General features: G+C 45.0%; 1 protein-coding gene across 1 annotated transcript in view; it reads left to right on the plus strand.

Moving 5' to 3' along the window:
• The window catches only part of LOC128700220 (uncharacterized), a 132,576-nt gene that overhangs the window by 46,058 nt on the left and 62,926 nt on the right, over positions 1-23,592 (plus strand). The window contains exon 2 of the mRNA XM_070100651.1: positions 13,827-13,904. Within this exon, the coding sequence (XP_069956752.1) occupies positions 13,836-13,904 (69 nt within the window). The 5' untranslated portion in view covers positions 13,827-13,835. The remainder of the gene's footprint in view (positions 1-13,826; positions 13,905-23,592) is intronic.

Below are 23,592 nucleotides of genomic sequence, written 5' to 3' on the forward strand. Positions count from 1 at the left end.
ACTGTCATTTGAGTGTGATTATTGTCTCAAGGATCTTGCCAGTGATTGACAGGAGTGACATTGATCTGTAGTTGCTGATTTCTGCTCTGCTCTTCTTTTTGTGAAAAGGGACTACATTTGCCTCTTTCCACAGAGAAGGCCATTTACACTGTGCTAGGAGGTGGTCATAGATGCGAGGTAGAGGTACTGCTAACTGATGTGCACTTGTAGAAGTGCAGACCAGTCTTGGACTCAACTTGTCAGGGCCCGCAGCCTTTTCTTACTTCAGCGATTTAAGAAGAAGATACACCTCCTCCTGCCTTATGGTCACCACTGACATCTTTGACACAGTTCTTACAGCTTGCCAAAGAGGTTCCCTAGCTTGATCAGGAACTTGCGTCTTGACAGCAAAGTGTTCGACAAAGAGGTCAGCTTTCTCCTGTCTACTAATAGAGATGGTTCCATCCTGTCGATTTAGAGGTGGAATAAGAGCATCAGGCAAATAACCTTGTCTATCTTTGACCAAAGGCCACCAGGTTTTGAAGCCCACTCTACCTTATGCCATCTTTCCTTTTGTGTCAACCTTCATTTTAGACATTGTCCACTTTTGAACTTCACCCATATGCCTACAGGCTTGCTTGTGCAGGTTCCTGTTATAGGTACTGGGTTGTCTTATATCTTCTCCAAGCATTGTACTTAGCAGTAGCAACCTCTCTGTTGGTTTGTTCTGAAAACAGATTTCTAAACAGGTGAACCTATCTATCAAGTTCTTTTTCTTATGATGATAGTTCTCCTGAGGTTCCCTCTTGTAGCAGTAATTATACCTGGCAGGCAGTTATCAGTGGTGTGGCCCCTCCGGTGACAGTAAGAGCACTGCCTAGGTGCCTGGGAGGGTGGACCCCGGTTTGCTGCACCTCTTGTGTTTTGCATCTGATACAGCAGCTGCTTTATCAGTAGGTTCTGCCGTTGGTGAGCCTGATGATTGTGTATCTGGTGAGCGTCTACCTGGGACTGTGTTGGTGGAAGGTGAGACGGCTGTAGTCGACTTCTTCCTTTTCCAAGCCCTCTACCACGCCCTCTACCACGCCCTCTACCATGCCCTCATACAGTTCTATCAGATATGACGTTGCTTACCTGCATCAATCCCCGTGGAGAAAATCCTAATTATTGACAGATAGAGCTCTGCTGCCAGGTGTAAGATAAGATTTCGTTCGGATTTTTAACCCCGGAGGGCTAGCCACCCAGGATAACCCAAGAAAGTCAGTGCGTCATCGAGGACTGTCTAACTTATTTCCATTGTGATCTTCAATCTTGTCCCCCAGGATGCGACCCACACCAGTCGACTAACACACGGGTACCTACTTGCTGCTAGGTGAACAGGACAACAGGTGTAAAGAAGCGCGTCGAAATGTTTCCACCCGCTGGGAGTCGAACCCGGGCCCTCCGTGTGTGAAGCGAGATCTTTAGCCACCAGGCCAACGGGCAGGTGTTGGATCAGGGATGTTATGTGTACTGTCTGGTGCACTGGCAGGTGTTGAAGCAGTTATGTCAGGTGAACTAGCAGGTATACTGTTAGGTGTAGGAGAGTTGACCAATCCTAAGCATGCTCTCTCTCTCTGTCTCTCTCTCTGTCTCTGTCTCTCTCTGTCTCTCTCTCTCTCTGTCTCTCTCTCTGTCTCTCTCTGTCTCTCTCTCTCTGTCTCTCTCTGTCTGTCTGTCTGTCTCCCTCTCTCTCTCTCTCTCTCTCTCTCTCTCTCTCTCTCTCTCTCTCTCTCTCTCTCTCTCTCTCTCTCTCTCTCTCTCTCTCTCTCTCTCTCTCTCTCTCTCTCTCTCTTTAAACAGTGTTTTACAAGATTAGGTTAAGATTTCCAAGTTTATAAGCTAGGAGCTGTTAGTTCTTAGTTTGCTGGCCCACAGCTGGCTACACCTCATGGATGAGAAGAGACAGGCAAGGGCAAGGAGGTGTTGCTGTGTGCTTCTCTAAAAGTGTTCATGCCCAGCACATTGATGTGGCAACCCATACACATCTTGAAATGGTGATCTTCAAGCTCTGCATAAACACTAGTACCTTTGTACTAGCAAGTGCAATGTACAGACCTCAGTGGCAACATGCAGACCCTATCAACTTCCTAATGGAAAATATCGACTCCCTTCTGCTACAACACAACTGTCAACATATTATAATTGTTGGTGACCTCAACCAGCACCTTATACAGAGGGACTTTGATGACCTTCTTGCAGTGTTTGACATGAGAAACTTTGTTGATTTCCCTACTCATATCTCTGGCTCCTCCCTTGACCCAGTAGTGAGTGATCTGGCAGAAGGCATAGTCACTTGTCAACACCTCAGCTACGTTGGATCGTCTGACCACAAGGCTGTTTTTACGACACTTAAGATCCCAACAGAACGAGGTGAGGAGTCCACACGCACAACCTGGCTATGGGAAAGAGGTAATTGGCCAGCCCTTTGTTCTGAGCTCGCCACCACCGATTGGAATGCTCTTCTCCAAGGGGATGTTGACAACCAAGTGAAAGCCTTCACTGGACACATTCTTAATCTATAACAAGAACACATTCCTCACCGGCAATATGTGACGAAGCCTACAGATCAGCCTTGGTTTGGCTTTAGTTGTAGAGAGGCTGCTACTGCTAAGTACAAAGCATGGCGAAGGTATAAGAGACATCCTACCACCTATAACAGGAACTTGCACACGCAAGCCTGTAGGCAAATGGGTGATGTTCAAAAGTGGGCCATTGCTAAATGGGAGGTGGACACTAAAAGAAAGCTAGCATCAGGTAGGGTAGGCTCCAAAATCTGGTGGTCCCTGGTCAAGGACAGACAAGGTTATCTGCCTGATGAACTTATTCCACCTCTAAATCGACAGGATGGGACCACCTCTACTAGTAGTCAAGAGAAGGCAGACCTCTTTGCTGAACACTTTGCTACCAAAATGCAAGTTCCTGATCCAGCAAGGGACCCTCCTTGGCTAGCTGCAAGAACTGTGTCAAAACTGTCAGTGGTGACAATAAGGCAGGAGGAGGTGCATTTCCTTTTTAAATCGTTTGACCAAGAAAAGGCTGTGGGCCCAGACAAGTTGAGCCCAAGATTGTTGAGAAGATGTGCAGACCAGCTAGCAGCACCTCTAACTCGCATCTTTCAGCACTGCCTAGTACAGTGTAAATGGCCCTCTCTATGGAAAGAGGCAAATGTAGTCCCTGTTCACAAAAAGAAGAGCAGAGCAGAAATCAGCAACTACAGACCAGTGTCACTCCTGTCAATCACTGGCAAGATCCTTGAGACAATAATCTCAAGACAAATGACAGAGTTTTTTGACTACCACTCACTACTTTGTGATCGTCAATATGGCTTCAGGAAAGGTTACTCTGCTGCTGATCTGTTGTTAAACCTCTCCACTAAGTGGCACCAGTCACTGGATGAATCCAAAATCAGCTGTGTGGTAGCACTGGACATTGCTGGCGCTTTCGACCGGGTGTGGCACCAGGGCCTCTTAGCAAAACTTCAAGCACTGGGAATTGCAGGCTCTATGCTATGTCTCCTCAGTGATTACCTTCATGGTAGATCTCTAAGTGTAGTTCTCAATGGAATGGAATCAGCAAGACATCCTACTGGGGCAAGTGTTCCACAACGAAGCGTGCTGGGTCCATTGTTATGGAATGTCTACTTCAATGACCTTCTTCATCTCATCCCAGAATCACATGCATATGCAGACGACTGTACACTGACATTCACTTATCCAAGAGAAGAAATGCCAGCTACTCTAAGCTACATCAATCACCAGCTGAGAGCTATATCAGCTTGGGGAAATAGATGGCATGTAACATTTGCACCTGAGAAAACGCAAATGATGATCGTCTCTAGGCACAATGATGGTAATGCTGGTGCAGTAGTAAGGATGAATGGGAGGGTGTTGGCACCTGGAGAAGAAGTTGATATCCTTGGGGTGAAATTTGACTCCAAACTAACCATGAAGAACCATGTTGTAAATCTTGCAAACAAGGCAGCCAGGAAGCTTACAGCACTTCGCCGTATCTCGCATCTGCTTGACAGTAGGGGTTGCAAGATCCTGTACGAGGCACAAGTACGCTCACACCTTGAGTATGCTCCACTTTCTTGGTTTGCCTGCCCCCTCTATCATCTGCGACTGCTTGACAGAGTAGAGAACAGAGCAAGACATCTCATCTCTCGCCTGGACCCATCCTGGATAGATCTGTCATTTCAGCAGAGCCTTCAACATAGGAGGGATGTGAGTGGCCTTACTGTTATGTACAAGGCCAATATTGTCAAAGTACCACACTTGGATCCACTTCGAGGGCAGCTTGAAACAAGCTTTTATGCCACAAGACGGGCAGAAAGCAGCAACTTCACTCTGGCTGTACCCTTCTCCAGAACATCACTCCATCTGAGATCATACATACCCAGGATGACTCGAGTATGGAACACATTCGTACAGCATAATGATGTCAACGAGATAAAGTCAGTTGATCAAATGAAAATGCTGGCCCACAGATGGCTCCAACTTCATCCTGTTCCCTACTTGTATGTCTCATAACAATAAAAATGCTTTCAAATGAGCTGATGTAGGTAACAGCTCTTAGCTTGCCAATAAAGTTAGGAATCCTTAACCTGTAAATAGCTTGTCAATAAAGCTAGGGATCCTTAACCTTGTCAAACCCTGTGTAAAAAAAAAAAAGAGAGAGAGAGAGAGAGAGAGAGAGAGAACGACAGCTTTTCGACTCTGACTCTCTTATTTGCGACCGTCAATATGACTTTAGAAAAGGTTACTCTGCTGGTGATCTAGTGTTAAACCTTTCCACTTAGTGGCATCAGTCACTGGATTAATCCAACGTCAGTTGAAGAGTAGCACAGGACATTGCTGGTGCTACAGACCGAATGTGGCACTAGGGACTCTTGGCAAAACTGCAGGCTCTACACTATGTCCCCTCAGTGATTACCTTTATGGAAGATCTCTAAACGTAGTTCTCAACGAGACAGAGCCAGCAAGACATCCAATTGGAGCAAGTGTTCTACAGGAAAGTGTGCTTGGGTCATTGTTATGGAATGTCTACTTGTATGATGTTCATCTCATCCCAGAATTCCTTGCATATGCAGACGACTGTACTCTGACATTTACTTTTCCAAGAGAATAATGTCAACTGCTCTAAGTTACATCAATCATCAACCTGGGGTAAACAATCTCAGGGCACATTTGCACCTGAGAAAACACAAATGATGTTGGTCTCTAGGTACCATGATAGTAATGCTGGAGCAGTGGTATGAATGAATGGGAGAGTGTTGGTACCCGGGGACGAAGTTGATATTCTTGGGGTGAAATTTGACTCAAAACTGATCACGAAGAACCACGCTGTAAATCTTGCAAACAAGGCACCCAAGAAATTTGCAGCACTTTGACATATCTCGCATCTGCTTGAAAGTAGACGTAGCAAGATTCCGTATGAGGCACAAGTACGCTAACACCTAGAGTATGCTCCACTTCCTTGGATTGCTTGCCCTCAGTCTCATCTGCGACTTCATGACAGAATAGAGAACAGAGGAAGACAACTCATCTCTTGCCAGGACCCATTTTGCATAGATCTTTCATTTCCCCAGAGTCTTGAACACAGGAGGGATGTGGATGGCCTTACCGTTATGTACGTTATGTACGAGGCCACTCGGAGGACAGCAGAAAATCAGCTTCTGGTGGTGGCCCGGTGGCCCGGTGGCCTGGTGGCTAAAGCTCCCGCTTCACACACGGAGGGCCCGGGTTCGATTCCCGGCGGGTGGCAACATTTCGACACGTTTTCTTACACCTATTGTCCTGTTCACCTAGCAGCAAATAGGTACCTGGGTGTTAGTCGACTGGTGTGGGTCGCATCCTGGGGGACAAGAGTAAGGACCCCAATGGAAATAAGTTAGACAGTCCTCGACGACGCACTGACTCTCTTGGGTTATTCTGGGTGGCTAACCCTCCGGGGTTAAAAATCCGAACGAAATCTTATCTTATCTTATCTTCTAGAGTAGACATTAACACTTCTCACGCGATCATTTATTCCCCGGATAACTTGAATCTGGTTCATGTTGGTACAGCTTAATGATATCAGCTAAATAAAGTAAGTTGATTAAATGAAAATGCTGGCCCACAGATGGCTCCAACTTCATTCTGTTCCCTACTTGTATGTCTCATAATAAATAAAATACTTTAAAATGAGCCAATGTATATAACAGCTGTTACACTGTAAAACACTGTGTAAGAAGAGACACTGACAGAGAGAGAGAGAGAGAGAGAGAGAGAGAGAGAGAGAGAGAGAGAGAGAGAGAGAGAGAGAGAGAGAGAGAGAGAGAGAGAGAGAGAGAGAGAGAGAGAGAGAAAGAGAGAGAGAGAGTAAATTTAAGTCTTTCACAACGGACCACCAAACTTTACCTCTTTCATTGGGTTGTATTACACGAGCCAAGAACTCTCATCCAACTCTCTTAACGAAGAAAACTATGACTCAGGAACTATATGACTCAGCTGTGTGGCCACTGTGTGAGAAGGTAATGATGGTGTGGCCACTGTGTGAGAAGGTAATGATGGTGTGGCCACTGTGTGAGAAGGTAATGATGGTGTGGCCACTGTGTGTGAAGGTAATGATGGTGTGGCCACTGTGTGAGAAGGTAATGATGGTGTGGCCACTGTGTGAGAAGATAATGATGGTGTGGCCACTGTGTGTGAAGGTAATGATGGTGTGGTTACTGTGTGTGAAGGTAATGATGGTGTGGCCACTGTGTGTGAAGGTAATGATAGTGTGGCAACTGAGTGTGAAGGTAATGATGGTGTGGCCACTGTGTGTGAAGGTAATGATGGTGTGGCCACTGTGTGAGAACGTAATGATGGTGTGGCCACTGTGTGAGAAGGTAATGATGGTGTGGCCACTGTGCGAGAATGTAATGATGGTGTGGCCACTGTGTGAGAAGGTAATGATGGTGTGGCCACTGTGTGTGAAGGTAATGATGGTGTGGCCACTGTGTGTGAAGGTAATGATGGTGTGGCCACTGTGTGAAGGTAATGATGGTGTGGCCACTGTGTGTGAAGGTAATGATGGTGTGGCCACTGTGTGTGAAGGTATTGATAGTGTGGCCACTGTGTGTGAAGGTAATGATGGTGTGGCCACTGTGTGTGAAGGTAATGATGGTGTGGCCACTGTGTGAAGGTAATGATGGTGTGGCCACTGTGTGTGAAGGTAATGATGGTGTGGCCACTGTGTGTGAAGGTAATGATGGTGTGGCCACTGTGTGAGAAGGTAATGATGGTGTGGCCACTGTGTGAGAAGGTAATGATGGTGTGGCCACTGTGTGTGAAGGTAATGATGGTGTGGCTACTGTGTGTGAAGGTAATGATGGTGTGGCCACTGTGTGTGAAGGTAATGATGGTGTGGCAACTGTGTGTGAAGGTAATGATGGTGTGGCCACTGTGTGTGAAGGTAATGATGGTGTGGCCACTGTGTGTGAAGGTAATGATGGTGTGGCCACTGTGTGAGAAGGTAATGATGGTGTGGCCACTGTGTGAGAAGGTAATGATGGTGTGGCCACTGTGTGAGAAGGTAATGATGGTGTGGCCACTGTGTGTGAAGGTAATGATGGTGTGGCCACTGTGTGTGAAGGTAATGATGGTGTGGCCACTGTGTGTGAAGGTAATGATGGTGTGGCCACTGTGTGAGAACGCAATGATGGTGTGGCCACTGTGTGTGAAGGTAATGATGGTGTGGCCACTGTGTGTGAAGCTAATGATAGTGTGGCCACTGTGTGAGAAGGTAATGATAGTGTGGCCACTGTGTGAGAAGGTAATGATGGTGTGGCCACTGTGTGTGAAGGTAATGATAGTGTGGCCACTGTGTGAGAAGGTAATGATGGTGTGGCCACTGTGTGAGAAGGTAATGATAGTGTGGCCACTGTGTGAGAAGGTAATGATAGTGTGGCCACTGTGTGAGAAGGTAATGATGGTGTGGCCACTTTGTGTGAAGGTAATGATAGTGTGGCCACTGTGTGAGAAGGTAATGATGGTGTGGCCACTGTGTGAGAAGGTAATGATAGTGTGGCCACTGTGTGAGAAGGTAATGATGGTGTGGCCACTGTGTGTGAAGGTAATGATAGTGTGGCCACTGTGTGTGAAGGTAATGATAGTGTGGCCACTGTGTGAGAAGGTAATGACAGTGTGGCCACTGTGTGAGAAGGTAATGATGGTGTGGCCACTGTGTGTGAAGGTAATGATGGTGTGGCCACTGTGTGTGAAGGTAATGATGGTGTGGCCACTGTGTGTGAAGGTAATGATAGTGTGGCCACTGTGTGTGAAGGTAATGATAGTGTGGCCACTGTGTGTGAAGCTAATGATAGTGTGGCCACTGTGTGAGAAGGTAATGACAGTGTGGCCACTGTGTGAGAAGGTAATGATGGTGTGGCCACTGTGTGTGAAGGTAATGATGGTGTGGCCACTGTGTGAGAAGGTAATGATAGTGTGGCCGCTGTGTGAGAAGGTAATGATGGTGTGGCCACTGTGTGTGAAGGTAATGATAGTGTGGCCACTGTGTGAGAAGGTAATGATGGTGTGGCCACTGTGTGTGAAGGTAATGATAGTGTGGCCACTATGTGAGAAGGTAATGATGGTGTGGCTACTGAGTGAGAAGGTAATGATGGTGTGGCCACTGTGTGTGAAGGTAATGATGGTGTGACCACTGTGTGTGAAGGTAATGATGGTGTGGCCACTGTGTGAGAAGGTAATGATGTGTGGCCACTGTGTGTGAAGGTGATGATGGTGTGGCCACTATGTGAGAAGGTAATGATGGTGTGGCCACTGTGTGAGAAGGTAATGATGGTGTGGCCACTATGTGAGAAGGTAATGATGGTGTGGCCACTGTGTGAGAAGGTAATGATGGTGTGGCCACTATGTGAGAAGGTAATGATGGTGTGGCCACTGTGTGTGAAGGTAATGATGGTGTGGCCACTGTGTGTGAAGGTAATGATGGTGTGGCCACTGTGTGTGAAGGTAATGATGGTGTGGCCACTGGGTGTGAAGGTAATGATAGTGTGGCCACTGTGTGTGAAGGTAATGATGGTGTGGCCACTGTGTGTGAAGGTAATGATGGTGTGGCCACTGTGTGTGAAGGTAATGATGGTGTGGCAACTGTGTGTGAAGGTAATGATGATGTGGCCACTGTGAGTGAAGGTAATGATGGTGTGGCCACTGTGTGTGAAGGTAATGATGGTGTGGCCACTGTGTGTGAAGGAAATGATGGTGTGGCCACTGTGTGTGAAGATAATGATGGTGTGGCCACTGTGTGTGAAGGTAATGATGGTGTGGCCACTGTGTGTGAAGGTAATGATGGTGTGGCCATTGTGTGTGAAGGTAATGATGGTGTGGCCACTGTGTGTGAAGGTAATGATGGTGTGGCCACTGTGTGTGAAGGTAATGATGGTGTGGCCACTGTGTGTGAAGGTAATGATGGTGTGGCCACTGTGTGTGAAGGTAATGATGGTGTGGCAACTGTGTGTGAAGGTAATGATGGAGTGGCCACTGTGTGTGAAGGTAATGATGGTGTGTCAACTGTGTGTGAAGGTAATGATGGAGTGGCCACTGTGTGTGTGTGAAGGTAATGATGGTGTGGCCACTGTGTGTAAAGGTATTGATAGTGTGGCCACTGTGCGAAGGTAATGATGGTGTGGCCACTGTGTGTGAAGGTAATGTTGGTGTGGCCACTGTGTGTGAAGGTAATGATGGTGTGGCCACTGTGTGTGAAGGTAATAATGGTGTGGCCACTGTGTGTGAAGGTAATGTTAGTGTGGCCATTGTGTGCGAAGGTAATGATGGTGTGGCCACTGTGTGTGAAGGTAAGGATGGTGTGGCTACTGTGTGTGAAGGTAATGATGGTGTGGCCACTGTGTGTGAAGGTAATGATGGTGTGGCAACTGTGTGTGAAGGTAATGATGGAGTGGCCACTGTGTGTGAAGGTAATGATGGTGTGGCAACTGTGTGTGAAGGTAATGATGGAGTGGCCACTGTGTGTGTGTGAAGGTAATGATGGTGTGGCCACTGTGTGTAAAGGTAATGATGGTGTGGCCACTGTGTGTAAAGGTATTGATAGTGTGGCCACTGTGCGAAGGTAATGATGGTGTGGCCACTGTGTGTGAAGGTAATGATGGTGTGGCCACTGTGTGTGAAGGTAATGATGGTGTGGCCACTGTGTGTGAAGGTAATGTTGGTGTGGCCACTGTATGCGAAGGTAATGATGGTGTGGCCACTGTGTGTGAAGGTAATGATGGTGTGGCCACTGTGTGTGAAGGTAATGATGGTGTGGCCACTGAGTGTGAAGGTGATGATGGTGTGGCCACTGTGTGTGAAGGTAATGATGGTGTGGCCACTGTGTGTGAAGGTAATGATGGTGTGGCCACTGTGTGTGAAGGTAATGATGGTGTGGCCACTGTGTGTGAAGGTAATGATGGTGTGGCCACTGTGCGAAGGTAATATTTCTGAAAGAAAATCACATAAGGGAACAACTGGAATCCGAACCTCTGACAAGTGCATCCTAAAACTCACTATCCAGTACTTTCTATTTATCATAGGAAGGTTAGTGTGAGGCACCACTGTAACCACAAATTCAGCTATTTATAGACGAATCCCACATCAGCGTAGCTGTGTTGAACTCTAGCTCAAGTCCTTACAAAATCGCACCATGGTTTGTATGCAATCATGTTATTAAGATTACGTGAGTCGTAATGTTTTTGTGTTACCATCTTAGGGTATTATTTACCTCCTCCATCTTGCGTGCACTTCTCTTACCATAACTTTCTTAAAGTTGTTCAATAATGGTACCATAGAAAAAATCATCAAGTACCTTGAACGATGGTAGTAGAGAAAAGATAAAATATCTTTAAAGATGGTGCCATGCAAAAGTTTAAGTATATCTGAACGATGGTAGGATGGAAAATATCAAGTGAACGATGGTACCATGGTAAAGTTCAAGTGAACGATGGTACCATGGAAAAGTTCAAGTGAACGATCGTACCATGGAAAACTTCAAGTGAACGATAGTACGATGGAAATGATCAAGTGAACGATGGTACCATGGAAAAGATCAAGTGAACGATGGTACGATGGAAAATATCAAGTGAACGATTGTACCATGGAAATGATCATGAAGTATCATGTATTATGTTCCCACTATAAGCTTCAAGAACCTTGAGTTGTATTCTGTCAGAAAACTACAGTACTTCCAGTGGTGTTTATTCTCCAGTTCTTAAGTTATCTTCAACAGTGTTCCCCATTGAAAGTTTAAATTACTTTGAACAGTTTTACCATGAAAAATTTCAGTTACCTTGAATGGTTTTCCAGGGAAAGTGTCAGTTACCTTGAATGATGTTCCAGGGAGAATGTCAGTTACCTTAAATGGTGTTCCAGGGAGAGTGTCAGTTACCTTGAATGGAGTTCCAGGGAGAGTGTCAGTTACCTTGAATGGTGTTCCAGGCAGAGTGTTAGTTACCTTGAGTGGTGTTTCAGGGAGAGTGTCAATTACCTTGAGTGGTGTTCCAGGGAGAGTGTCAGTTACATTGAATGGTGTTCCAGGAAGAGTGTCAGTTACCTTGAATGGTGTTCCAGGGAGAGTGTCAGTTACCTTGAATGGTGCTCCAGGGAGAGTGTCAGTTACCTTGAGTGGTATTCCAGGGAGAGTGTCAGTTTCCTTGAGTGGTGTTCCAGGGAGAGTGTCAGTTACCTTGAGCGGTGTTCCAGGGAGAGTGTCAGGTACCTTGAGTGGTGTTCCAGGGAGAGTGTCAGTTACCCTGAGTGGTGTTCCAGGGAGAGTGTCAGTTACCTTGAGTGGTGTTCCAGGGAGAGTGTCAGTTACCTTGAGTGGTGTTCCAGGGAGAGTGTCAGTTACCTTGAGTGGTGTTCCAGGGAGAGTGTCAGTTACCTTGAGTGGTGTTCCAGGGAGAGTGTCAGTTACCTTGAGTGGTGTTCCAGGGAGAGTGTCAGTTACCTTGAATGGTGTTCCAGGGAGAGTGTCAGTTACCTTAAATGGTGTTCCAGGGAGAGAGTTAGTTACCTTGAATGGTGTTCCAGGGAGAGTGTCAGTTACCTTGAATGGTGTTACAGGGAGAGTGTCAGTTACCTTAAATGGTGTTCCAGGGAGAGTGTCAGTTACCTTGAATGGTGTTCCAGGTAGAGTGTCAGTTACCTTGAGTGATGTTCCAGGGAGAGTGTCAGTTTCCTTGAGTGCTGTTCCAGGGAGAATGCCAGTTACACTGAGTGCTGTTCCAGGGAGAGTGTCAGATACCTTGAATGGTGTTCCAGGGAGAGTGTCGGTTACCTTAAATGGTGTTCCAGGGAGAGTGTCAGTTACCTTGAATGGTGTTCCAGGGAGAGGATCTTCAAGTACATTGAATAGTGTTAACCTTCCCATGTTTTGTGAAGTCTCTCTTCCAGGTTACCATGAAGCTTTTTTCCTCCTCCCATCCCACCTTTCCTTCTTTCCTCACCTCTACCCCTCCTTCTCCTCCTTCTCTCTCGTCTACTCTTCTCTCGTTCACTTTCCTTGCCCATTCATTATCGTTACTTCTCTATTCCATCCACCACCATCTCACTACCACCGTCGTCAGAACTGTCTGAAGTAGCCCTAACAACAGCTCTAACACCAGCAACAACAGCCTCCACCAAGTACCACCAATACCAGTACCACCACCTGTACCAGCACTTGCAACAACGCCTTACCAACACCAACATCAATGCAACTGGCAACACCAGTCACAACACAACCACTGCCAACACTAGCACCAACTCCACTAATGTCATCACCCACCACTTGCATCAGCACTCTCCTCACTATTGACAACTCTCCCTCCCACACATTTTATCAGCTCACTTGGTAGTATATCAGGACTTCCCAGGCTGGGGATGTGGATGTCAATCCCATCCAGTATTCAGGACACGCTCCTCAAACTCACTCGGATTCGAAGCTGTGATTTTTATTGCGTTACTATACCAGTGAAAGTTTTCTCCCTAGCGACAAAATTTACCAAAAATTCAGATGAGCATTTTACAAATTAATTCTCCTCAGCCAGTAATGCAAAGTTATTGTTAGATTCCTTCTGCCTTAATCAAGATCCCCAGTGATGGCCTCCTGCTGGTAACTACTGGATTCCCAGACCATTCCGCGTTTCCAGTAACATTATCATAGGAAGTCAATAATATCATCATGGGAAGCCTCACCTCTTGGATTCAATATAATTGTCTCCTATATCCTAAAACTATATATCACGTGTTTAGCCATTTTCCCTCATTAAATTAAATATGCTCGATGGTAGTCAGTAGTGTCCTAGAGTTACCATGGAAGGTAAGCAAATGGTGTGAAGTATGCACGTGCATCTATAGCAGTAACACTTGCCTCTGGTACACCAGTATCATTACGTCACATGATGCCAGTATCATTACGTCACATGATACCAGTATCATTACGTCACATGACACCAGTAATATTACGTCACATGATACCAGTATCATTACGTCACATGATTCCAGTATCATTACGTCACATGATACCAGTATCATTACGTCACATGACACCAGCATCATTACGTCACATGATTCCAGTATCATTACGTCACATGATACCAGTATCATTACGTCACATGATACCAGTATCATTACGTCACATGATACCAGTATCATTACGTCACATGATACCAGTATCATTACGCCCTGGTAACCGTAGTTTTATCAATCAAGACGAGCAACCAGCCGTAACACAAATTGTGACGGATGACTGAGCGACTTGTGAGAAATAATGAGGAATATCTCCGGCAGGTGACGTGGATGAGGAAGAGAGACCTACACATTCTCACCGCTGATGTCTACACATACTCTGCTGATGAGAGATTCCGGGTATGTATCTCTTGTTCCATGTATCTTCAGTGTTATATATCTCCTGTGTCATGCATCTACTGTGTCATGTATCTCCTCTGCCATGTATCTACTGTGTCATGTATCCCCTGTGTCGTGTATCACCTGTGTCGTGTATCACCTGTGTCATGTATCACCTGTGTCATGTATCACCTGTTTCATGTATCATATGTGTCATGTAACACCTGTGACATGTATCACCTGTGTCATGTATCACCTGTGCCATGTATCACCTGTGTCATGTAACACCTGTGACATGTATCACCTGTGTCATGTAACACCTGTGACATGTATCACCTGTGTCATGTAACACCTGTGTCATGTATCACCTGTGTCATGTATCACCTGTGCCATGTATCACCTGTGTCATGTATCACCTGTGTCATGTATCACCTGTGCCATGTATCACCTGTGTCATGTATCACCTGTGCCGTGTATCACCTGTGTCATGTAACACCTGTGACATGTATCACCTGTATCATGTAACACCTGTGACATGTATCACCTGTGTCATGTAACACCTGTGTCATGTATCACCTGTGTCATGTAACACCTGTGTCATGTAACACCTGTGCCATGTATCACCTGTGCCATGTATCAGCTGTGCCATGTATCACCTGTGTCATGTAACACCTGTGTCCTGTAACTCCTGTGTCATGTATCACCTGTGTCATGTAACACCTGTGACATGTATCATCTGTGTCATGTAACACCTGTGTCCTGTAACTCCTGTATCATGTATCACCTGTGTCATGTAACACCTGTGACATGTATCACCTGTGTCATGTATCACCTGTGTCATCTAACACCTGTGACATGTATCACCTGTGTCATGTAACTCCTGTGTCATGTATCACCTGTGTCATGTAACTCCTGTGTCATGTATTACCTGTGTCATGTAACACCTGTGTCATGTAACACCTGTGTCATGTGTCACTTGTGTCATGTAACACCTGTGTCATGTAACACCTGTGTCATGTAACACCTGTGTCATATAACATCTGTGTCATGTAACACCTGTTTCATGTATCATATGTGTCATGTAACACCTGTGTCAATATCTGCGTTTAAACACAATATTTCTCTCTTGATGTATCTAAATCTACAGTCTTGTATATTTGTCTTTCCCTTCAAGGTAAGAACATAAGAACATAAGAACATAAGAACATAAGAACATAAGAACATAAGACAGGAGGAAACCATACCACAGGCGGGATTGAACCCGCGGTCAGAGAGTCTCAAAACTCCAGACCGTCGCGTTAGCCACTGGACCAGCTAGCCACAATAAGATTCATCCAACTAGGTATATTTCTACACAATAGGAAGGTTAGCATAGGCACCACTGTGACCACAAATGCAAGTTTTTACAGACGAATCTCCAGCTAGCGTGGCCGTGACGAACTCTAGCTCAAGTCCCTTCACTGCCGTCAACATGACTCACGAAATCGTAATGACACGATTGCAAACAAACCATACCCCGGCCGGGATTGAACCCGAGGTCAGAGAGTCTCAAAACTCCAGACCGTCGCGTTAGCCACCAGCTAGCCACAGGAACACTGCAGCAGGCCTTTTGGCCCATACTAGGCAGGTCCTTCACAGATCCATCCCACTAATAGAATATTTGCCCTCATAAGAACATAAGAAAGAAGGAACACTGCAACAGGCCTACTGGTCTATGTGAAGCAGCTCCAATTCTCCCCACCGGCTTAAGCAAATGCCTTGACCTAATGAGGTCAGACACGTCATTTGAACATGATACAGTGAGGTACAAAGTTATTACAGTGTAACATGCCAAAGCCCCTTGTATGCAGAGCATTATGGGGAGGCTTAAAATTAACCTAAGATTAACTAAGCAATGATATATTCAGTGGTAAAAACATTGTTGTAAACAGATAACAATTTAGCACAAATGAGTATTACAAAGACAGGTCATATGTTCATTTACTGTGTGTTGAGCATTCAGTAGAATGGAGTATTTTGTTAGGTAAAGTAATTAAAAAATAAAGTTTGATTGGGTCACAGGTTAGACATTTATGAGATACAATAATGAGAAACATTTACGAGATACAATTTATGGGATACAATTATTCAGTATTTATTTAGTTGTGGATTAGTAAGTGATTTTTGAGAAGAGACTTGAATTTATAAACAGACAGTGTTTCTTTTATATTCACAGATAATGAATTCCAGATTTTAGGGCCTTTTATGTGCATTGAGTTTTTGCATAGCGTGAGATGGACACGAGGAACATCAAAGAGTGATCTGTGCCTTGTGTTATGGTCATGTGTTCTGTTGAGGTTGGTAAGGAGATGTTTGAGGGGAGGGTTAACATCAGAATTAAGTGTTCTATGTATGTAGTAGGTACAGTAATAAGCATGGATGTTTTGTATGGTGAGTAGGTTTAGTGTTTTGAATATTGGTGGAGTGTGCTGCCTGTAGTGGGAATTTGTTATCATCCTGACTGCAGCCTTTTGTTGGGTAATTAATGGTCTGAGATGGTTTATTGTTGTTGAGCCCATGCACAAATTCCATAGGTGAGATAGGGGTAAATAAGTGAGTGATATAGGGCCAGGAGGGCTGACTGTGGAACATAGTACCGTATCTTCGTTAGTATGCCTACGGTCTTGGAATTTTTTTATGGAAATTTGTTGTATATGTGTTTGAAATTTGAGTCTATTATCAAGGTGGATTCCTAAGAATTTTCCCTTTGTGAGTTTTGTGATAGGTGATCCGTTTATCATTATGTTAAGAGGGACATCTGTAGCTCTGTTACCAAACTGAATGAAGTAGGACATCAGAAAGAAGGAACACTGCAGCAGGCCTACTGGCCCATGCGAGGCAGGTCCAAGTCTTCTACTGGCTTAAGTCAATGCCCCAACCTAGTCAGGTAAGGTCACATTCACTTAAGGAAGGAACACGGCAACTGACCTAGTAGCACAAGCTATTCAGGTCCAACTCACACCCACCTACACCCACTCATGTATTTATCTAACCTATTTTTTAAACTACACAACGTTTTAGCTTCTATATATGTACTCGAGAGTTTGTTCCACTCATCCACAACCCTATTACCAAACCAGTGCTTTCTTATATCCTTTTTGAATCTGATTTTTTCCAAATTAAAACCATTGCTGCGAGTCCTGTCTAGGCTAAATATTTTCAGCACGTTATTTACATCCTCTTTATTCATTCATGTCTTCCATTTATACACCTCAGTCATATCTTCCCTAATTCTACGCCTTTCTAGAGAGTGCAGATTCAGGGCCCTCAATTTATCCTCATAGGAAAGATTTCTGATACATGGGATCAACTTTGTCATCCTCCTTTGTACGTTTTCCAGAGCATTTATATTCATTCTGTAATACGGTGGCCAGAACTGAGCAGCATAATCTAAATGAGGCCTAACCAAGGATGTATAGAGAAGAAGAACAACCTGAGGACTTCTATTATTTATACTTCTAGATATGAAGCCAAGAATTCTGTTCGCTTTATTATGAACACTTGTGCACTGTTGTCTTGGTTTCAGATTACTGCTAACCAGAACTCCTAAATCTTTTTTGCAAACCGTAATATTAAGATCTACATTATTTAGTTTATATGTGGCATAGTTATTTTCCTGTCCAACATTTAGAACTTTGCATTTTTCTGTAATAAACTGCATCTGCCTCTTCTCCGACCACTGCGTCAGTCTATTCAAAACTTCTTGGAGTGTTCTAATGTTCTCGTCAGAATGAATTCAACGGCCTATTTTGGCGTCATCGGCAAACTTGCTTAAGTCGATTTTATGCCCTCATCAATGTCGTTTATGTAGATTGTGAACAACAGGGGGCCCAACACTGACCCCTGTGGAACACCGCTCGTGATGCTTCCCCACTCTGATTTCTCCCCATTTATGCAAACTCTCTGCTGCCTATTTTTCAAACATGCCTCTATCCAGGAAAAAATTTCTCCTCCTATTCCACGTGCCTTAATTTTCCTCAATAGTCTCTGATGTGGGACCCTGTCAAAAGCCTTACTGAAGTCCATATACACAATATCATATTCATTACCATGATCTACCTCCTCAAATACCTTAGTGAAAAAAGTTAATAAATTCGTAATTCAGGAACGACCCTTTGTAAAACCATGCTGAGATTCATTAATTAATTTATGCTTTTCAAGGTGGCTATGAACTGCCTCGACAATTATTGATTCCATAAATTTTCCCACTATGGAGGTTAGGCTTATTGGTCTATAGTTCGAAGCTAAGAACCTCTCATCTGCTTTGAAAATAAGTATCACATTTACCATTTTCCACTTATCTGGCACCATGCCAGTTTGTAGTGATATGTTGAAAAGATTAGCCAAAGGTTTGCTAAGCTCCTCTTTACATTCCTTTAGAACCCTTGTGTACATTTCATCAGGCCTGTGAATTTGTTAGGTTTTAATTTCTCTATTTGTCTTAAGTGGGCCAATCTTGTTCCTAATCTTACTTCTGTATACCTGAAAGAACCCTTCTGTGTTAGTCTTTGAATCCCTTGTGACCTTAGCCTCATAATCCCTTTTTGTTTTTCTTATTCCTTTTTTATTTCTCTCTTTAATTGAATATATTGATTTCTTAACTGCCCATCCCCTCTTTTGACGCCTATATATGCCTCTCTTTTGACTTATGACATGTTTTAATCTATTGTTCATCCATTTGGGATCATTTTTGTTAGATCTAATTTCCTTACTCGGAACAAGAGTTGTCTGGGCAGCTAGAACTATGCTCTGAAAAACGTCATATTGGCAACCAAGATCACCTACCTGACCCATAGTCAGGTCATCCCAATTTAGCCCACCCAGGTAATTTTTCAGTCCTATGAATCGGCCAAGCGAAAGTCTGGGACAGAGATTTCTTTGCAGTTATCCGGGTAACTCCATGATATATTGAAATTAAGTGATTTGTGATCACTTTCCCCAAGCTCATCATTAACCTCTAGATTATTAACTAGTGATTCTTTGTTGGCAAGAACCAAGTCAAGCAGATTGTTTCCTCTTCTTGGTTCTGTCACAACCTGTTTTAAAAAGCAATCCTGAACAGTATCAAGAAAGTCACTAGACTCAAGATTTCCTGTCATATTGTTCCAATCAATTTGTCAAAAGTTAAAATCTCCCATTAACACAACATTTTCATATCTAGATGCCTTATGAATTTCGTCCCATATCAGCCTACTGCACTCCCTATCAAGGTTTGGGGGCCTATAAATCACACCCAAAATTAACTTTTCACGACCCTCGAGAAACTGTAGTCAAACAGATTCTGTGTCCGATGTTTCTAAACTTATATCTCGTCTAACACAACAATTTAAATTATCTCTGACGTACATCGCCTCTCCACCACCCTTCCTGTTGACTCTATCAGTGTGTAATAGTTTATAACCCTGTATGCTGCATTAAGAAGGCATTTCTCTATATTTCAAGTTGAACCAGGTCTCTGTTATAGCAGTAATATCTATATCACCTACACTTGCAAGTAATCTTAGCTCATTTATCTTATTTCTTAGACTCCTACTATTTGTATAGTAAACCTTAAGTGAGCTAGTCACTCGTTGCCCTCTACTATCTCTCTTTGTTTGTTGATCAGTTAATTTACCTTTACTAGCAACTTTATTTTGAATATTGTCTTTTAAACTTATCCCTGAGGTATCCTGGTTATATCTGCTGTTTTCAACCCTAATGCTGCAGCCTGATTGTTTCCCACAAACACCCATACTTCTATAATCTATCAGTTTAAAGCCCTAGACAAGTCACCAATAACCCCCTAAATCGAATTGGCTAATGCAACTACTCCAGCCCCAGAGAGATGAACCCCATCCCTTGCATACACATCACGTTTGCCATAGAATATGTCCCAGTTATTAATGAAAGGGACTGCAAGTTCCTTGCAGTACCTGTCTAGACAGCTGTTTATACCAATTGCCCTAGACATTCATTCAATGCCCACTCCCTTTCTGGGCAAGATGCTACATATAATTGGGATCCCTCCCTTAGACCTGACTACATCTATGGCTGGCCTATACTTATCCAGCAGCTCCTGTCTCCTGCCATTCCCGATGTCATTCCCACCAGTACTTAGATAATGGGTTTGTTCCTATTTCCTGACAATATTATCCAACCTACTGACTCATCAACTCCAACTCCTGGGAGACACACCCTCTATCTGACTTTTCTATCTCTGTTACAAAAAGCACGGTCCATATATCTTACCAGAGAATCTCCCACAATTAGAATATTCTTACCTTGATGTGCAGGGGAATCAGTGGTACCTTTAACCTCATTAGAAACTGAAGTACTCTCGTCCTAGAGAGCAGAGAATCGATTTCCTACCTTCACATGTTCTCTATTAACCTTCTTTATCATCCTTCTTCCTGAAATGTGATCCACTTGCCACTTAAAGCGGCTGCCACTCTCCAAATCACTGCTGGAAACATTTTCCTCCTCACCAGCTACAACCATCTCGCACTCACTCCCAAATCCCTCAAGACGAAGCTTCAGCCTCCTATTTTCCTCCTGAAGAAGTAGAATCTCCTTCTTAACCACTTAAACCTGAGATTTTAAAACACTACAACAAGCCATGGTGCTAGGTAACACCCCACACTAATCTCAGAGAGCTTAGGACAGGTATGACTACACGTGATCACTGACCTCTGCGTACGACGGAAAGAAATAAAGCTTCCGTCCATCTCCTTGGATCAAATTTAATTCCCTCCCATTCCCCTAGATGTTGGATGACCCTCCCATTCCCCTAGATGTTGCAAGACCCCTCCCATTCCCCCTAGATGTTGCATGACCCTCCCATTCCCCTAGATGTTGCAAGACCCCTCCCATTCCCCCTAGATGTTGCATGACCCTCCCATTCCCCTAGATGTTGCATGACCCTCCCATTCCCCTAGATGTTGCATGACCCTCCCATTCCCCTGGATGATGCAAGACCCCTCCCATTCTCCTAGATGTTGCTTGACCCCTCCCATTCCTATAGATGTTGCATGACCCTCCCATTCCCCTAGATGTTGCAAGACCCCTTCCATTCCCCTAGATGTTGCATGACCCTCCCATTCCTATAGATGTTGTAAGACCCCTCCCATTTCCCTAGATGTTGCAAGACCCCTCCCATTCTCCTAGATGTTGCGTGACCCTCTCATTCCTGAAAAATGTTGCATGACCCTCAGATTCCCCTAGATGTTGCATGACCCTCCCATTCCCCAAGATGTTGCAAGGCCCCTCCCATTTCCCTAGATGTTGCATGACCCTCCCATTTCCCTAGATGTTGCAAGACCCTCCAATTCCCCTAGATGTTGCAAGGCCCCTTCCATTTCCTTAGATGTTGCATAACCCTCCCATTCCCCTAGTTGCTGCATGACCCTCCCATTCCCCTAGATGTTGTATGGCCCTCCCATTCCCCTAGATGTTGCATGACCCTCCCATTCCCCTAGATGTTGCAAGACAAATCCCATTCCCCTAGATGTTGCATGACCCTCCCATTCCTATAGATGTTGCATGACCCTCCCATTTCCCTAGATGTTGCATGCCCCTCCCATTCCCCTAGATGTTGTATGACCCTCCCATTTCCCTAGATGTTGCAAGACCCCTCCCATTCCCCTATATGTTGCAAGACCCCTCCCATTCCCCTAGATGTTGCATGACCCTCCCATTTCCCTAGACGTTGCATGACCTTACCATTCCCTTAGATGTTGCAAGACCCCTCCCATTCCCCTAAATGTTGCATGACCCTCCCATTCCCCTAGATGTTGCAAGACCCTCCAATTCCCCTGATGTTGCATGACCCTCCCATTACTGAAAAATGTTGCAAGACCCCTCCCATTTCCCTAGATGTTGCAAGACCCCTCCCATTCTCCTAGATGTTGCAAGACCCCTCCCATTCTCCTAGATGTTGCGTGACCCTCACATTCCTGAAAAATGTTGCATGACCCTCAGATTCCCCTAGATGTTGCATGACCCTCCCATTTCCCAAGATGTTGCAAGACCCCTCCCATTTCCTTAAATGTTGCATGACCCTCCCATTCCCCTAGATGTTGCAAGACCCTCCAATTCCCCTAGATGTTGCATGACCCTCCCATTCCCCTAGATGATGCATGACCCTCCCATTAATGAAAAATGTTGCAAGGCCCCTCCCATTTCCCTAGATGTTGCAAGGCCCGTCCCATTCCCCTAGATGTTGCATGGCCCCCATTTCCCTAGATGTTGCATGGCCCTCCCATTCCCCTAGATGTTGCATGACCTTCCCATTCCTGAAAAATGTTTCAAGACCCCTCCAATTCCCATAGATGTTGCATGACCCCCATTTCCCTAGATGTTGCATGGCCCTCCCATTCCCCTAGATGTTGCATGACCTTCCCATTCCCCTAGATATTGCATGGCCCTCCCATTCCCCTAGATGTTGCTTGACCCTCCCATTCCCCTAGATATTGCATGACCCTCCCATTCCTCTAGATGTTTCATGACCTTCCCATTCCCCTAGATGTTGCATGACCCTCCCATTCCCCTAGATGTTGCATGACCCTCCCATTCCCCTAGATATTGCATGACCCTCCCATTCCCCTAGATATTGCATGACCCTCCCATTCCCTAGATGTTGCATGACCCTTCCATTCCCCTAGATATTGCATGGCCCTCCAATTCCCCTAGACATTGCATGACCCTCCCATTCCCCTAGATATTGCATAACCCTCCCATTCCCCTAGATATTACATGACCCAACCATTCCCCTAGATATTGCATGACCCTCCCAGTCCCCTAGATATTGCATGACCCTCCCATTCCCCTAGATATTGCATGACCCTCCCATTCCCCTAGATATTGCATGACCCTCCCATTCCTCTAGATATTACATGACCCTCCCATTCCCCTAGATATTACATGACCCTCCCATTCCCCTAGATATTGCATGACCCTCCCATTTCCCTAGATATTGCATGACCCTCCCATTCCCCTAGATATTGCATGACCCTCCCATTCCCCTAGATATTACATGACCCTCCCATTCCCCTAGATATTGCATGGCCCTCCCATTCCCCTAGATATTGCATGACCCTCACATTCCCCTAGATATTGCATGGCCCTCCCATTCCCCTAGATATTACATGACCCTCCCATTCCCCAAGATATTGCATGACCCTCCCATTCCCCTAGATATTGCATGACCCTCCCATTCCCCTAGATAGTGTATGACCCTCCCATTCCTCTAGATATTGCATGACCCTCCCATTCCCCTAGATATTGCATGATCCTCCCATTCCCCTAGATATTGCACGACCCTCCCATTCCCCTAGATATTGGATGACCCTCCCATTCCCCTAGATATTGCATGATCCTCCCATTCCCCTAGATATTGCATGACCCACCCATTTCCCTAGATATTGCATGACCCTCCCATTCCCCTAGATATTGCATGACCCTCCCATTTCCCTAGATATTGCATAACCCTCCCATTCCCCTAGATATTGAATGACCCTCCCATTCCCCTAGATATTGCATGACCCTCCCATTCCCCTAGATATTGCATGACCCTCCCATTTCCCTAGATATTGGATGACCCTCCCATTCCCCTAGATATTGCATGATCCTCCCATTCCCCTAGATATTGCATGACCCTCCCATTCCCCTAGATATTGGACAACCCTCCCATTCC

Source organism: Cherax quadricarinatus, chromosome 74 (assembly GCF_038502225.1).
Source record: "Cherax quadricarinatus isolate ZL_2023a chromosome 74, ASM3850222v1, whole genome shotgun sequence".
NCBI lineage: Eukaryota > Metazoa > Arthropoda > Malacostraca > Decapoda > Parastacidae > Cherax > Cherax quadricarinatus.